The sequence below is a fragment of the Triturus cristatus genome, chromosome 10 (assembly GCF_964204655.1).
Source record: "Triturus cristatus chromosome 10, aTriCri1.1, whole genome shotgun sequence".
Lineage (NCBI taxonomy): Eukaryota > Metazoa > Chordata > Amphibia > Caudata > Salamandridae > Triturus > Triturus cristatus.
In genome coordinates, this window is record NC_140593.1 from 871,490,892 (window position 1) to 871,509,751 (window position 18,860).

The window sequence follows — 18,860 nt, forward strand, 5'->3', positions numbered from 1 at the left end:
CACAGATCTCCACATATCCATTTTAGATCTCTGCTCACAAAACATCGATAACTGGGCGGATTGACCTTGAACTTCCACCTTAAAATGTTCTATGATTTTGGACCACTAGAGGGCGCTGCTGCGACAAGGCTTGAACTGGCATAAAGTTAGCCTTAGTGTCTTGATGTAAAATATAGGGGTCTCCGATTGGGGTAGGAAACCATGATTTTACAACAGACAATGCGGCTAATATTTTGCCTCCCTTTCACACTCACCTTTAATATTGTATGTACTTCTATTTTTTTCGCCGCTGGTCCAGCTTAACCTCTCCTAGGTTGGTCTTCGCTCCTGTGAGGTTGTGCGGCCTACAGTTCGGCCAGCTAATCGTGCTTTCGGCACGCATCTCAGCGAGAAAGAACCTTGAAGAATAGGTTTTATGATGTCATCATCGATAATGACACACGTCGTTTAATTTAAAGGGGCCATCCAGGATGGAGGAAAAAACTGTTATCTTCACGCAGCAGTATTTCGTCTACCAATTGCTAACAATAATCATTGTAGAATGTTGCTTTTTTTGAAGTTGTAAGCTGGTGGTTTGAGATGTATTGTGATAAATTGAATTGCTGACAGATCTAGCATTACATAATTATTGAATAATATTAGCCTATGTGACTGTCTTACAAATATCATTGCCTATCCCAGACGAGTCAAACATATATGTTTTAATTAGTTAAATTCCTTTATATTAAATGTTTATGTCCCTCTGAGCTAAACCTAACCATATACCCACACCAACTCTACTGTTAAATATTTAGTTATTTAAATAACCTTAAAAAACACTGAAGCTAATAATATAAAATTAGGATACCTACCCTAACCGAAATGCTGATCCCAAAACTAAGCAGTATTTTGTTTATTAATTACATCACTTAAATTAAAATTTTAAAAAAATTTCGCGAGGATTCGTCAACCGGCGCCAAAGTTATTCAAAATAGAATTTTCAGATTTCCTATGGGAACTCGGTCCTAACTATAACTATCTACTGGCGACCGCTGAAATTCTATTTTGAATAACTTTGGCGCCGGTTGACGAATCCTCGCGAAATTTTCAAAACAAATGGGGCGCTCCGCTCAGCTCCTACCCTGAAAGACTCGGGGTGATTCGTCAAGCGGGGGCCGAGAAAAACGGGGGGTCCCAAATCGCGTTTTCCCCATGCATTTTTCCATATGGCCTTTAGTCGAAGGTACAGCCCGAACGGCTGAACACAATTACTTGAAATTTGGCAGAGAGGTAGTCCTCAGGTCAGGGAAGTGCCTTTTGCAGGTCTGGTGTCAATCTGTTCAGTATATCCTGAGAAAATAGCATTTAAAAGCATATAAATATCTATACGCGCGCACCGTGGGCGCACTGTGCGCGCACGTGCGCGCACGGTACCGTGCGCGAGCGAAATTCTGATTGGTTGTTAGATGTCGGTAAACATTCGAATCGGTCGAAATCAGGAAGTGTCGGCCGCCATTTTGTCTCTCGCACTGAAAAGGAAAGGGGGAAAAAAGATGGAAAACGTGAAAAGGGGGCAGGAAAGAGAGTTCCTGACCCCCTAGCCTTTGTCAGGGGGTCACAGAAGGACCCCCAAGTGGAAAAAAAACGTATTAATTTTTTTTAAACAAAATTGCGGGGTGCGGCACGGTTCGCGCAGCACACCGTGCGCCCAAAGCGTGTGCATGGTGCGCGAAGCGCACGGTGAAAAACCTTGAAAAAAAAAATGTAATAAATACATAACTTAGCATTTAAAAAACTGTACAAATTCACTTAAAAAACCATAGGTTTCACACACGTTATAGTTAGGAATTAGCATTTAAAAAACCTTGCAAATTCACTTAAAAAACCATAGGTTTCAGACAGGTTATAGTTAGGTGGATTTTTCACTCGTAAAAAAACAATGAAATTCCCCCGTTATAGTTAGTTCAGATAACTATAACTTGCGCGACCGCCACTCTATCACAAGGATGATGTCATCAGTGATGTCATGAGTGATGCCACTGACCATGTCATGAGTGATGTAATATGTGACGTCATGAGCAGTGGATTGCGGGCGCGCGAGTTATAGTTATCTGAACTAACTATAACGGGGGAATTTCATTGGTTTTTTACGAGTGAAATATCCACCTAACTATAACCTGTGTGAAACCTATGGTTTTTTAAGTGAATTTGCAAGGTTTTTTAAATGCTAATTCCTAACCATAACGTGTGTGAAACCTATGGTTTGTTAAGTGAATATATATATATATATATATATATATATATATATATATATATATATATATATATATATATATATATATTACCTACTGGCGGTCGCCAGTAGGTAGTTATAGTTAGGACCACGTTTCCATAGGAAATCCGCAACATTCTATTTTGAATAACTTTGGCGCCGGTCGACGAATCCTCGCGAATTTTTCAAAATAGGTGGGGCGCTACGCTCCGCTCCTACCCTGAAAGTCTCGGGGGGATTCGTCAAGCGGGGGCTGAGATAAAAGGGGGGTCCCAAAACGCGTTTTTCCCATGCATTTTTCCATAGGACCTTTAGACAGGGCTACAGCCCGAACGGCTGAACAGAATTTAATGAAATTTGGCAGAGAGGTAGTCCCCAGGTCAAGGAAGTGCCTTTTGTAGGTTTGGTGTAAATCTGTTCAGTAGATTCTGAGAAAATAGCCTTTAAATCAATATATATATCTGAGCCAGCTTACGGTGCGCTTACGGTGCGCTTACCGTACGCGTACGGTGACGTGCGCGAGCGCGATTCTGATTGGCCGTTAGATCTAAGTAAACATTCGAATCGGTCTAAACCAGGAAGCGGCGGCCGCCATTTTCTCTCTCGCACTCTGACAGGGTGTTGAATAACAAAGTCAAAAAACATGTAAAGGGACTGTTTAGACAGATCCCAAGCACCTAGCCATGTCGAGGGAGTCCCCAACGATCCCCCAAGTAAAAAAAAACAATTTAAATTTTTTCGAAATTTTCGCCGATTACGCTTACCGTACGCGTATGGTAGCCAATATTAAAAAAAAAGAAAAAATATCCACATTCTCCCCTCCCGTGTGCAACTGGTGCCCGAAGGGCACCAGGTGTCCATGGCATATATAAATATTACAAAACATATATTTTACCTGTCACAACGATACTCATCATATGTTTCCTCCATGTGCGCACGGTGCGCGAAGCGCATCGTGCGTTCAGGGCCCATCTAGCGTAACGTGGACACGCGGTGCGCGAAGCGCACCGCGTGCTCACTGTGCGCGCACGGTGCGCGAAGCGCACCGTGCGCGCACGGAACAAACTGCGTTAAGTGGGCGCGCACGCCACAAATGGCGTAAAGTAACTTAGCATTTAAAAAAACGTACAAATTCACTGAAAAAACCATAGGTTTCACACACGTTATAGTTAGGAATTAGCATTTAAAAAACCTTGCAAATTCACTGAAAAAACCATAGGTTTCACACATGTTATAGTTAGCTGGACATTTTACTGATAAAAAACCAATGAAATTCCCCCGTTATAGTTACTGTAGGCAACTATAACTCACGCGACCGTAATCCTCTGCTGATGACATATGTGTCTTTATGAAAAAAAAATATTTGTAATATATGTATAGCTAAAATTTAATGGAAGAAGACATGGGCAAATAAGTGTCTAAATACAGTATTAGCATCAGCAGAGGATTACGGTCGCGTGAGTTATAGTTGCCTACAGTAACTATAACGGGGGAATTTCATTGGTTTTTTATCAGTAAAATGTCCAGCTAACTATAACATGTGTGAAACCTATGGTTTTTTCAGTGAATATATATATATATATATATATATATATATATATATATATATATATATATATATATATATATATATATATATATATATATATATATATATATAGTGCTCCAAGTTTGCCCAAGCAATGAGCTGCACTCCACACGGACGCAAGGCGGAAAGCCTTCCTTCAGGGTAAAACGAACTGCTGACTGTAGATCACAATTGACAGCTGTTCCTGCGCAAAAGCCTTACGCGTTTCAAAAGTCTCTCTTTCTTCCTCAAAGGCTGCGTAAGTAACAGTTACGTGCCGTGGACCTTCCTCCCACTTTTATTCAGCAAAATTCCACGCCCTCAAATGGGCCAGTCATGTGACCAAAAATTGCAATGCCTTATGGGAGTAATAGTTCCGTGATTCAACCTCAAATGGTGGCACTAATTACTGCCCAACTTATTCAAGCCCCCGCATGGGGCCTCCGCAGTCAGTGTTCGTTGATAATCCCGCGCCGTGTTCCATCTAAAACGGCTCGGTGTATCCCAGCCGCATGGCTCCCTCACATCGCGGGGTGGTGCACGCTCGGCAGCGGGGCCGCCGCCATATATGTAGTGCTCCAAGTTTGCCCAAGCAATGAGCTGCACTTCACACGGACGCAAGGCGGAAAGCCTTCCTTCATATATATACTCCAACCATTTTACCATCACATGAGGTAAGGATCTACAATGTAATGGCAAAAAGAGGTAAAGGTGATGTGAGTTCTATATAGTAATGGTCAGAGGAGATAATCTGGGAGAGAGAGTGGAAGACCCCTCTCTCGCTTCAATGAAATGGTCATTTAATAATAGATATATAGCTCAGCAATTCCTCATACATCGCACAGTCATAGCAGCACTGAGCAAACATTGGGGTGACATGTTGATAGAGCTTTCAACATATTTAATCATCCAATACTTACAGTCATGGGGCTGGGGCGGCATTTAATTAGGTGGGTTACCACCGCCTTCGAACATCACACAAAGACAGCACTGCTTACCTTGCACGCGAGTTGGGCGAGAGACATTCAGGGCCGGACTGGGAACCAAAACCAGCCCTGGCAAAGTGCTCGCTGGGTCCCCCTGGGGGTTGGGGGTGCGGCCGAGCTCTTTGACAAGGCCGGTTTTGGCAGATTTTGTTACAGGGAATGAAAACGGCCCTGTAACAAAAACGGCCCCTAGGGGCCTAAAACCAGCCCCCAACCTGGCGGCCCACGGGGGAATGTCTGGTGCCCGCTACAGCCAGTCCGGCCCTGGAGACCTTCAGAGCCCTTTCACAGACTCTGAATGGCATAAAGTGCTAGAAGGGCCAAGTAGCATCCCGCGCAAGATGCGTTTTCGCCTGTTTCCATACTTTTTAACACAGAGGACTTATCTCACACCAGCGAAGATCAATAAGTACAATTACTGCACAGACATTGTCTGCCTGCGATGCCTCACGGTTGACGCAGATTACCTGCACGTGGTATGGGTCTCACGTCTGGCAGAATACTGGAAATCTGTGGTGCTCACCCTAAATCGCTACACGGGTCACAATGTGCCCTTAAGCTGGGAAGCTTGCATCCTACATATTTATAGCAGAACTAAGGATCAAAAAGTGACCTCCCGTTTTATGGCTCTGGGGCTGATAGTTGCTAAACACCTAAACACAAACAGGTGGCGATCCCTTGAGCCTCCCATAGTTCTAGCATGGAAATGCTCCTTGCAGGTCTGGGCCACAGCAGAAAGCATCGTGCAGCGAAGAGAGGATGCACTAAGACCACGTAAAATACCAATTGACACACACTGGGACACGATACTGCCCGAACTCCAGGAAGCAGATGGGACCCCAGATACTGGGCCAGAGAGGCACCAGATGAGTAGTAAACTTAGCAGTTGGAGGGGAAGAGCTGTGGTCTCCCGTGACTGCCAGAGCAGACACAATGGGTATGTTTATGGCTGACCAGGCACAAACGTCGGCAAATCTTGCAAGCTGAGATGTGGAAACACACTAATGTGCACTTGCTGTCTCTCTTCTTTTTGTGGGATGTGGGGAGAGAGTTGGGCCGAGCTGTAGGCGGCACCTTGTTAGTTGGAACGCACACTGCTAGTTATGTTTTAGTTGTCCCCAACATTATTATCCGCCTCCTGTGTTAGCAACTCTGTGGTACGCCTACTATGGTTCATTTGGCAAACTATGCGATCCGACAACCACCCATTTATAGTACGTCAGAAAATTGTATGAAACACGCATTGGGAAGCACAGGAAGGTGTACGGCAGCGTTCATTAATGCTGTGAAATTACTATATGCATGTAACATGAAGGTATTGTTCACATTGTGCATGCAGCATACACCATACTGCTGATATTTGCTTTGTTCTCTTGTAAAATTCAATAAAACAGATTCAAACAAAAAACAACAGATGTATGGCTCTAAGGGCAGAATTTCCACTTGACATTGGGAGTGCAGCCATGGGCTTCTTTTTGGAGGTGTTATCAGCGTCTCCTCACTTTACTGCGCCTTGTTAAGTATGTTGCAACTCAGCAAACGTTTATAACAATTGTAACACAGTCTGCTTTGTCTTCTTACCTGAACCTGGTCTGCATGCCTGGTCCGCAGGTAACGCTGCACTGGGACCAGGCAGACCACAGGCTCCAGTGACAATCTAGTGTGGGGCAGGTCTCGTTGGTGCAGATGAGCTGTCCCTCTGAACATGTGCAGTTGTTACATTCATCCTGGTGGAAGCTGCCCGATGCCCAGCTATGCCCGTGAGAATCCGTACACTCGCAGTGTTGTGGCAGGACGCAGGCACCATCTTGTTCCAGGAGCCCTAAACAACAAGGAATGAAAGAACAGGCTTAGGGTGACACAACCTAATCAACATCTTAATCCATGAAAGGCCCAATGAGGAAGAAAGATAAGGGGCTCATGATAGAGCTCAGGAACTGATAGGCTAGGTGGACGAACCAATGCGCCATTTTAATAATAGATGCGCCATTAGCTATTTCGCAATGGGCAGCATTTCGGGCTTCTTGGGGTTTCACCTACGATGCTACTGGTACTAGTGACCTCTATGACGGCCAATGCAACCCATGGGGCTCTAAGCTCAGTAATCTCCAATCTCTGGTTTACGAGAGACATGTACATTTGTAAGTCACCTCTTTAGGGCTGTAGAGGACATTTGCCACTCTGGAAGATTTCTAATAGGCTGCAGCCTAGCGGCTGCCATGGTCCACCCATGGCCCCATTCTAGTGACATCCTTCTGCAGTGTGTGACTGGTTTTAACATTCTTTTACCTGGGCTGATTTTGGTATCCAGTCCTGGCCTGCACCCTCTCCTGTGGTCACTGAAAGGAACTGATGTTGAGTTCTCTGTGGTACCAAACTCCCTTGACTTCAACGGAGCACCTTGCTATATTACAAAATCTCTTACTACTGGCATCACTCAGGCAGGTTGAGCAGCACTCTGGTGTCACTGAGAGCACTTTGGAATATTCCAGCAACATCCTGGTATTATTGGCAACACGCTGGCATTCTGAACGTGACTTTCTGTGTCAGACGATGGCATAATAACCTTGTGATAAATATGGTGTTCCTATCACTCACCTCACTGGCTCTCACATTATGGGCCTCACAAGGATTAGAGTCAGAGTGAACCCAACTGGATTTGAATCTGTAAATTTTGGGTCTGCCCAAATTTCTGCAGCGGGTGCATCAGAACACCAACATGTCTTGCTGCCTTTTATTTATAGATCCTGGTGTGTGCATCTGCATTTCCACTGCCAAGCTCACTTGAGGTGAAAGTTTAGTGGGGAGGTATTCTCCCTGAACGGTACTTAAACTGGCGATATTTCCAATGGCGCACGGGCTACACAGTGTTATTTCCTCTGAGTCATAACGCACCACGGAGGTATTACTTTTTTGTGCCCAAAATAAAAAAATTGCTGTGCAGGTACCTTTTCTGCTGATCACGGAGAAATAATACAACAAAACAATGATTTATCTTCTGTGTGTTTACATGTTCCTTAACCCTTTGCATGCTGAATAAAGGACTTTGTCCAGGTGTTTAGAAGATTGGGTACATATTTGTTTCCAAAAGCCTGTATATCAGTCTTTTTCTGAAGCATTTTAGAGAAGCAGTTTCAGAGAGCTCCACCATCTACCTAAGGTACGAGACTTCTGAATAGAACTTCAGTGGGTCTATCATTTACCATCAGATCTCAGAGTACAGGGATGCTTTAAATCTACTTCAATCTTGGACAGGGAGATCTCCGAGGAGGAGCCTGTCCATCTACTCTTCAATTATCACGGTATATCAAATGGGCCAAGGTCTAGATAAGCCATGAAAATAAATCTAAAGACTTCCTGCAAGACCAGCATTGCTCCCAGCCATGTCTGCGTTGGTATGGTTCTATAGGAACCTTTCTTGACATAAGATCTATATAAATCAAGCAGGTTCACCACTCACCTTCCGAGCAGCGGCAGCCGGGCTCACAGGCATCTCCGTCCTGACAGGTGATGCCCTGCTGGTAGTCCGAGCAGTGGCGTGGACACTTGTTAGCGCACTGCACATTCTCCATTCCAGGGGGGCAGCTCTCATCTTGAGTAAGAGAAAGGGATAGATTGACAGAGGGTCGTGGACAAAGGTGTTGATATGTTCAACATATCAGGGTTTTAACTATAGATATGGACTTTTATACAACACCTAAATGTGGCAACATGAAGCTACTTCAGGCTGATTCTGAAATGGTACAAATGAACAAAATATACAGACATCATTTGACACCAATTGCTAAATAATACACACATCATGAAGTCCTACTAATCTTAGTAAGCTCCAATGAAGACATGGCGAGGTGCAGAAATGGCAGACTGCCACCTTGACAATCTTATGTGTCAGATGGGAGAGTGGGAAGTCACATTATCGAATTTGTATTAATAATCTACAAAAAGAATGACTTCACAATATTGTCTGCCACTATATGTTAGCAGTAAGTATATGAGGAGTTAGGAGATTACATTAATACTTCCCTACATTCACTTTCCTTTTCCATATCAAACCTCACTACGAGTGGCAAGGAATATGGGACTGATTTTCCCCACTTGTAGAGTTACTAATACTAGAGGTACCAGTAGCTCTGGGGGAAATTCATCCCATTATGGGTTGGAACATAAGGGACCACTAAGAAATGGCATGTGGTATCGCAGAGCGTCCTTCCACCAACGTGGTGTCCACCATCACCTAATAGACACAAAAACATGCGCGCTTCTGTTACAGCCACAGCTCTAGGCAGCCCATCAGGTTTCCAAGTAATCTGCGTCTTCTATGTCTCCACATATAAGTCTCTCAGATGAGATTAAATATAGAACAATGTCCAGAGAGAAGTGGTAGCATCAAAAGTAGAACAAACTCACTTCAAAAGAAAGTGCAGGACTGCCAAAGTAAGACCAGCACTGGATTCAGAGTCACTACAAAATATTAAGCAAGCAGCAGATGACATTTTCCTCGGCGCATTCAAGCATCGAGTCATCCTGGAACACAAAAAACGTTGCAATCTCTTCTCATTAACTAAAAAAATGCAATGATCCATGGGAATATCTCTTTTATGTGATATATTTACCTTTAATTGTACCCAAAATCCTTGCCACCAAATACCAGCAGCACTTTGTTTTACTGGGGAGAGGTTTGTTTGTTTCAAGTTTAAAATGCAAACATCATTTCACATTCCCCTGTAAGAGTTTTCTTTGCATGTTGGAAGAGGTACACCAATAATACTGGCTAAGAAAACGACTTCTTAAGATGTAGTAAGGGTAAGTCAGTATGTAAAAAAATGAAAATGCATCATAAGGTCCACCATTTCTTTTAAAGGAAAAGAGTAGTTAGTAGTTAGAAGATCAAAGCAGACATCTTAATAATCACTCACCCTCCTTATAGAAGTATCTGAAGTAGAAACGTAATCCTGAAAGTTAAACATTTCTAAGCACATACGCTTATGAGTTCAAGGAGGCGGCTTGATCTATAGCAAGAAGATTCTGACTCCAAGAAAGTGAAGGTTTGTCAATAGGTAGGAGCATCTGCTTCATGCCTTTCAGGAGACGCCTCTGAGTACATTCTTGCACCTACAAATAATGTAACTTGCTTTTCGTACATTGCTTATGGCTACAGTTTTGATGTTTAATAGCCCTGTCGGTAACAGTTGTTACCCTTATTTAAGTTAATGGTGCTCGTGATTTCAGCATTGGAAGCATGAAAGTCGGAGACCAGGGAGGTTTACTGAAGGTCTAGCCATATCTAATGTCAAAGTGCTTTCTGACACAGGGCCCGTGATCCCCCACACCACCCTGCTTGATGCAATACCACAATCCAGTCATGTTGTCAGCTAAGAGCTGCACTGGCTTCCCCTTTGAGGATGGGAGGAAGGCCTTCAAACCTAACCAGATGGAACAAAGCTCCAGAAAGTTGATGTGGAACTTCTGTTACGCTGGGGACCAAAGAACCTTGATATCCATTCCTCCCAGATGACCACCCCAACCCTGAGGGGATGCATCCATCTCTACTGTGAGCTCTAGACGGGGTTGGGGGTACAGCCTGCTGCAAGAAAGGTTGATGTCCTCCTGCCCCAATGAAGGTGCTAGGCTGTCTCCTTTGAGATGCACATTGTTTGAATAGTGACCCCATGCTACATACATAGTAGGGAGAGGTCACACTGTAAAGCTCTCATGTGCCAGCAAGTACATGGATACAAGGGCATGGTGGAGGCCAAGAGCCCAAGAAGCCTCAGAACCATAGACACTGGAACACTGGAATAAACCACAAAAATTAGGATCCAAACCAGAATGGTAGCAGAAAAGCCTTAAACTCCATTGAGTCCAGGATGGTCCCTATGAAGGGAATCCGCTGTACAGGCATCAGGTGGGACTTCAGTATGAAAGAATGGTGGCAATCCTTTGGATTTTGTCTGCAACTGACTTTGGCGAGTCCATTTTTGTAGTCATTTGTGGAGACATTGAAAAACATGTATCTCTGACCTGCGAAGATGGGCCGAGATCACTACCGTCAACTTTGTAAACACCTGAAGGACAGAGTGAGACTCAAGGGCAGAATGGCAAACGCAAATTGCTCCAACCACACCATAAGCTGCAGGAAGCATCTGTGGGACTTCAGGACAGACACATGAAATTATGCATCCCACAGGTCCAAGAACACCATCCAGTCAATCGGACCCAGGGCACAAAGGACCTAGGCGAAAGGCAGCATCGTAAATGTGTTTTTTCCTTGGGGGCTTTTACAAGGCAAATAATTCATGTCAGCTTGAGCCCCTCATAAGTGTTGGGCACAGCAAAATCTGGAATAACAAACATTACCTTTCTCCATCTGCAGGAACCTCACTTTGGCCACTTTGGCCAAGAGGGATTAAATTTCCTGGAGCAGGATGGCAGTATGATCACCTGAAGTTTGAGAAAATGCAGATGGGATGTGAAAAGGTCGATATGAAGAGCAGGGAGTAACTTCTTTGAACAAACTCCAACAACCACTGAGCTGATGTTTTAGCACACCAGTTGGTTAGGAAAAAATAAATTGGCTCCCTATTGGCCGCTCATGACCATGAGAGCAGAAATGAAAGTGGCTTGGCTGCGGTTGCCATGGGCCAAGAGGAAGACTACTGTCCTCAGTGGTGCCTATGACCTTAGTTACCACCACATCTTCTTCAGCCACAACAGTACTGCACTGACTGATGCACGGGTTGTGACGGCTTCCTCTAGTGGAAGGCAAGAACCAATGAGCATTCCTCTCAATATTGGGTACTGCTTGTGGATTTGGCGAGCTGGCGAGAGCAGGGAAAAGAATGTGTTGCAGCACGACTGTCCATGAAGTTAAAACACAGTCAGCCTTTTTACTTAAGAGTCCAGAGCCATCGAATGGCATGTCAATAAGCGTTCACCACATTGGTGTGCATGTCGTGCTCAACACACTCTGTAATGTCCAGACGAGCTCTCAAGACAAATGTTGGCTGCACTTGTCATTTTTGAATCACCTGAGTAAAGACATTTCTAATTTGTCAGTTGTAAATTTAATGAAATGTACTGTGATGATTTAGATTCTGATTTCTTTGTATTTTGTGATGATCGAGTTTTTGTAATATTTTTAAGTGAAATTTTATTGTGTGATTTTAATGTAGTATACTTTTTATGGTTTTAGATAACCGAATAAAGTGAATTTGACTGACTGACAGTTGTAGCTAGCAAAATCTCACCGGCCAAGTCCCAGAGCACATGTATGTATTATTCCAGATGGCAAATCACTCTTTGCAAAAGCGCCAATGTGCTTTCCTGACTGGCGGGAATACATTTGGATTCACATTACTAGTGGAGGCATGAACTACCAAGTAAATCGAAGTCAAATGCTGTGTCAAAAAAGGTCAGATCACCAGGCCTATGATGCTTAGGTATCGGATGGCTTACTGGTGGACTTGAGAATTGCTTAGACAGGTCGCCATCAAAGTTTCTGATGGGATCTCATTAAAAGGCAGAAAGGGCTCTGAGGTCACAGTCACAGTTTCCCCAATCTCCTCCAATAGGTTTACCTTGGTCTCTCCAATAGGTAGCTGTAGGTCCAACACTTCTGCTGCCCTGTAGACTGCTACCTTAAAAGAGGTACTCTTCTAAGTGAGAAGCTTCAGAGGTAAATCCAACTCTTTTTCAGTGGAGCTGCCAAGTACACTGGCATTCTGTGGCTATAAATAAAGACCAGCATTTGTATAATGAGAGGGGAGCAAGTTATCCATCTCCTCATCATAATCTTCGTCATAAAGAACATTTTGGAGCCCTTGAATGGCATCACACTCTGACCAGAACAAGTTTTCTGATAGTACTGGTGTAGAGTGAGAGAATTGTGATCCTCCAAGGTTGGCGGCTATGCCTTGGGGATCTCATAACAAGATATAGGCCTAGCACAGATGAACTTGGCTCTAGGCCAGGTAGTCAGGACTGACAGAGCTTCCGGCACAGGAGTGGAGACATAGGCCAGGGCTATCATGTAGTCACGCTAAAGATCACAGGACCATATGGTGTCTGGGATGAACCTGCCTGCAGAAGTCCAAATGGGGACCTCTGCGGGTTTATAGGGTCTGTAGACACTTCTGAGGGCAGGCGGATTCATCCTCAATAGTTGCAGCATGACCTGTCTGAAGGCCTATATATCCTGCAGGGGGCGATGTTGACCCAGGAAATTCAAGGCACACTGGAACAGATTTTGGATTGACTCGGAGTCAGAACTGTGTCAACTGTGCAGCTTCTTCCAGGCTGGGAGTGGTGAGATAAGTCGCACTTATCTTCTTGCACTTGTGGTGTGACTTGTCCTTTGACTTTCTCTTTAATGTTCCAGAAGATGGTGACTTGGAGCAGGGCAGGGACACGGAGCAGGAACGAGGAGCCTGGGTCTTGGAGCAGGAGTGGGAGCACTGCTTGGGGTGTGACCTACTTCACTTATTGCGCTCTCCGATGAATATTTTTGCCTATCGCTCCATGATGGCTTTTGGCTGCTTCAGGGATCATTTGTGGCATGACTTCAAGTCGTACCTAGACACCATAGGTGGATTCAGGAACTACATCTGCTTCCGGCAGTCATGACATAGTTTAAAGTTTGTGATTTTTTTTTTTGTGTGCAATTTTGCCCTAACACATTGTCTTTTGAAGGGAAAAATGTTGGCATCAGTGACAAACCAACAGTAGAGTTTTGTGCGTTCTTCTATTGAAATTTTAAAATTGGTTAATCTGTGTCATCCTTTTCAAAAAGATTCACATACCCAAGATGCACCTTTGTTGCATCTGTGTACTGCAGCCAGGTTCTTCATAACCGATAGGTCGCCCCATCTTGATTCATACTATGGACCTTTGTAGTGTACGAGTAAAAAAGATCATAAAATTACACAAAGTCCAGGTACTACAGAACCCTGAATAATAGAGTACGGCTCTTACCACAAGGACGGGCATTGCAGATTCGCACATGGTACTTCTCTCCTGGGCACTCTTTGCCTCCATTCTTGGGCGGAGGGCTAATACAAGCTCGAGTCCTCACAGATTTACCCCCTCCACATGTTCTGTCACACCAGGACCACGGGCTCCATTTGGACCAACTGCCATCCACTGAAAGGAGAGAGAGGAGAATGAAACAACGGTTGTTGTGGAATAGGAAATAAAGCAATAGAAACAAACAAAAGGGAGTCAATGAAGACAGAGTAAGAATGGGAAAAACAGAAGATTCCTTTAAAAGGCAATTATCTAAGTATTGGCTTCTTCAATGCTTGTTTGCGTAGGAACTGAGCAGCTGCACACCGAGTATAAACAGAAACTGATTTCGTAATAATTGAAAGAGGATCGCATTGAGAAGAAAACTTCCGATGTGTAAAGAAACATCTTTCCCTGGAGATGAACTTGTGAGTTTTTGTAATAAAATATTTTTACTTTCCTGGAAGTCTCTGTAGTTGTTATTTTTGCAAAACACAACTCCTTCAATACATTTTAGGCATCACATGGTCCACTAGTTGACTCGGTCAGCAGTTTCTTGGGATGTTAAAATGTTTTTCTTAAGCGTTCTATCAACTCGTGAATGGATCATGAGACACTGACTTTTAGTGATTGCGGCAGATAACACAGTCTGCTGTACTCGCGTAACAAGAAAAAATAAATTACAACGGTTTCAATCTTTTAAGTGCTCCCCCTGCTCCCGCCATGCTGAGCCCTCATTTGGCTGGCACCAGAGTGAATGCCTGTTTGTTCCCGGGGGGACCGTAGAGTGCATCCTGATACAGGAGCACTCTAGTCAGTCCCTGCTTGTGCCCTGGGGCCGGGGGCACCGTAATGTTCACGCTCAATCGGAGCGAAGGAATGCACAAAGACACCTAAAATCACCTGGCCTCCACACTGCTGAACCCTATGGTAATTGGGAACAGCTGTAGGGCAACGTGCAGATCAAATAAAAGACACATTGTTAACAAGAAAGCGCAGTGACAAGATTTGCACCCCTGTTTTTACTTGCGCCTGAAATGAAAAGGTAGGGGGAGCAGCTGTGCATAAGGAGAGCCTTCCCATACCACGGTACCTGAACAGAAAAAACAAGTAAGAGCTTGGGAGACACGGCAGGGGAAGCACGGGTAACACAACTGTGGTTTTAAGAGGGGGCTTTAAGAGGGGTGGTAGGAAGAATTCAATATTTAAATTAGGGGTGGGCGGAATTTGCGAAATTCACTTTTCAAATTATCGCGAAAATGTTAAAAATCTCCGCAAACACGCGGAAATATCGCGAAGATGCAGAAGTTTTTTTCCCGCCGTTCGCGGTATTTTCTGCGTGGTCGCGGCTCGCCAACTTACCCATGCGGTTGCTCGCGGGCACGGCCATCTTGTTTTCACTTGTCTCGCGGTGCATGATCGCGAGAAGAAAGACGTGATCGCGTGACGAATGACGTTGCTGCGGGCGAGACAGCGCAAATGGCTGCCAACAATCCAACATCTCGTGGAGAACGCGACTGGATCGGGAAAACTTGTCGGCGAACGCGGGGATTCAGGTAAGGCGATCGCGCGCACGCGAGAATGTGTTATTTTACAGCGCGAGTAAGCAAAACATTTCCGGTAAAATCCGGATTGCGGAAATTTTGACATTTTCGCGCTCTCCGCGGAACGCGAAAATGTCAAATTATCGCAATTTCCACGAGCGGAACGGAATTTTAGCCCAGGCCTAATTTAAATGCAAGTAGCTACGGCACTGAAGCTGAACATAGACAAACAGTAACATAGCAGGAAACCAAGAAAAAAATAGTCCCCCAAAGAACAGATAAAGAACCAGAGTGGAATGAGACAGTACTAGGTGCCTGCTCTGTGTAAGGAACAAAAGAGAGGAAGGAGGGACAAAGAGGCAGGACTGACCACTAGCAGGCAGGGAGTTTTAAAGGACACAGACATAGACAAATGAAAATCAATGGCAAAAAGGGGGTGGACTTAATGCATACAGACTGATTACAGCAAAGACAGCGCACGCAATGTCTAGCTTGACCTAAAAATCAATGGGCTGATACCATCTCCTATGGAAATCTCTTTAGCCAATACCTAAAGCTAGCTGACACAAAGTAGCCAATGGCTGTAAGGGGCTGCCCTAAAGCTCCTTTTTGAATACTTCTGTATGAATGTGCATATGTATGTTCTGTGTTGTATATGTATCAGTATGTATGTGTATATGGATGCTGTGTGTTAGATGAAAGCTGTTGCAGATTAAAAGTAATAAAGCTTATTCTGGGAAACATCCTAAACAACGAAGTTCAAACAACGACTTACCTGAACAACGAAGTCTGAACAACGACGAATCACATACCACGAAGTCCAGAACCACGAAGTCATGAACCACGACTTTTCGGAACAACGAAGTCATTAAGAAGGAAGAATCACATACTACGAAGTCCAAGAAAGGCTTATGTCTTGTTTGTTGTTATAATAGGTTCACAATTTATTTACCTTTATGCCAGTAGATGGCAATGTTGGTTTGTTTTAAAATGTGGTGAAGCCTTTCTCTTCTCGATGCGAAAGAACTCTCTGGCTGTCTCTGGCAGTTGAAAAGGCATAACAAATGGTAGTTGAAGGTTTTAAATACGCATTATTGTTGTGGAATTATTTTGTGAATGAAAAAATGTTCTGAAATGCATATTAAAAATAATGTTTATTTCTGTGAGAGCGTGATTATTGAAAAGATTTTAAAAGTGCGTATCTTTTATTTTTCAAGTTCGTTATGCCGCAGGCATTTTAGTGAACATTGCAGACAGATGTGTAAAAAAGATTATGGAAATTTAATTTTATGACTGTATGTTGAATTATTGACTTTTCATGTTCGTGGGGAATTTAAAAGTATGTCTTTCCTTGAGAAAATACGTTTATTTAAGGAATCTTCACATAAAAATATTTTTAAAATATTCAAGTATTATTACATTTTGAATTTGAAAATCAAGCACATGCTCAATTTATTTAAGCCTTACGAGTCTAATGTACTTGATTGTGCTAGAGAAGAGGGGCAGACTAATGTGTTTGTGTTCGTAACTTGTTAGGTGCATAAGCAGATAAGCAGAGCCTTTCATCTCACTCTGCTTGATTGTGCTCGCTGATGGGCACAGCTTGAACAAGTGTATTTAAAAGAACATACTGGCGTCAATTAGTAATGGGCAATTAAAAGTATTTTCGTGGTTAAGGAAGTCGTTGTAGAAAAAGTAGTGGTTAAGAATTGTTCGTTGTTTAGATTTCGTGGTTTAGGGAGTCGTGGTTTAGGCGGTAGTTGTTTAGTCATACAATCGCTTATTCTATCAATTTGAAGTGTCGAAATGCCGTTATAATAAATCTTAATATTTCACAAATTGGGGGGGGGGGGGGGTTGCAGTTGACTGTTAATGACAGTTCAAAATCTAAAGGTAATTGCTACAAATTTTGCAATTGTTAGAAAAATCTGAGCATTTTCCATTACTATCCAACTTTAAATTAGGCCCAAGGCATTGCTTTAAAGGAAGAGGACTTTTGTCATATAGAATAGAGAGCATGATCAGAAGGAAGGGGAAATCCAGCATCACGCATTCCCTTGGTACTTGTTTTTATGTGCATCTGATCTTTTTTCCTATTCATTTTCTTGAGCATCAATTCCTCTGAACATCTATATTCCTTTTTAAATCGATTTGTTTGTCTACCGATTTGAGCATTCGCTTATTTAGGGAATCATTTCTTCTGCACTCATTCCTTTAGGCACTAATTCCTTCTGCATTAATTTCTTTAGGCTTTAATTTCTTATGCATTCTTTCAGTTTGGCATCCATTCTTCCTGCATTTACTCCTTTAGGCATTCATTGCTTCTACCTTTATTTTGGCACTCATTCATTCCTTCTGCATGCATTTCTTTAGATAATCATCCCTTCTGCATTCATTTAATTAGGCATCGATTTAATCTACGTTCTTTCTATTAGGAATTCATTACTCCTATGGCCATCCAAGTTTGATAAGCACAAGTCATTTTCTATTGTGCACCGGAAGTGACACTATTGATAGTGGACCAGCGTAATTTTAGCTTCACCTTTATACGTCAGAAATACATAACATACACATGCGCTTAGCACATGTTTGTGTGTGGTCTAACAACATTAATATGAAGTCTTGCACTTCACATCATTATTGAAGAGCATTCACTGTAGAATTAGAGAGTTCATACATATACGCTGTTTGCCTTAACCATATTAAATAGGATATTCTTTGGACAGTTGATGTATAAACCATCATCACATATTTAGAATGAGTTTACTTTAGAAACAATGATTTATGTAATGTAAAATCTGTTTCTTATATTCCCTTTAAAATGTAGTTCTTAGCCATATTTACACATGCGTATCAAAGATTTTACTGTATGCCACATGCAATATGAATCTAATGTAGTGACACGTTTATATTAATTTGCATTTGAAAGTGAACCCTCATATTAAAAGTGCACTATTGATTTAATATTCTAAAGTTTTCTTAACTAGGCCTGTTTTCCATTCTACATAAAATACTGTTTTCCATTTCTGCTTGCATGACCTTTCCCTTGCCGGTGTGTTCACATACAATGTTAGTTTGAGAATAAATACAACACTGTACTAGCGACAGAGAGAGAGAGCCTGAGAAGAAGGCATTGACAAAGGAACATGGAGAGTCAGTGAGTTAACTGAAGTGTTCTATCTGGTATTATTTCAGAGGGTTTGGTTGAACAAGGACAATGTTGTTCCCATGTTAGGTGTGGGACATTTCGTGAATGTTGCAGCTTACAATGTGAGAATAGAAAAGGACAATGGAAACCCTGACGATGAGAACAGAGGAGTGGTATCTGATTGATTGTGGTGCAAATAACTTCAGTCTACACTGAGTTTTTCGTCACTTCAGTCTACACTGTCTAAGTTTGCCGTCACTTTTTCTTGGACTTTGAGAGGTTTAGACCTTTATGCTTATTCCCTTTGATTCTCTGCTGAGCGTGGCTAAGGCTATCACTCAAATTCCTGACTGAAAAAGACTCT

General features: G+C 43.0%; 1 protein-coding gene across 1 annotated transcript in view; it reads right to left on the minus strand.

Annotated features, from left to right (window-relative positions):
• The window catches only part of LOC146796142 (SCO-spondin-like), a 1,481,201-nt gene that overhangs the window by 480,745 nt on the left and 981,596 nt on the right, over positions 1-18,860 (minus strand). Inside the window, exons 91-93 of the mRNA XM_085631266.1 lie at positions 13,775-13,942; positions 8,265-8,396; positions 6,386-6,626 (exon numbers count right to left, since the gene is read on the minus strand). Coding sequence (XP_085487392.1) covers positions 6,386-6,626; positions 8,265-8,396; positions 13,775-13,942 — 541 coding nt within the window. The remainder of the gene's footprint in view (positions 1-6,385; positions 6,627-8,264; positions 8,397-13,774; positions 13,943-18,860) is intronic.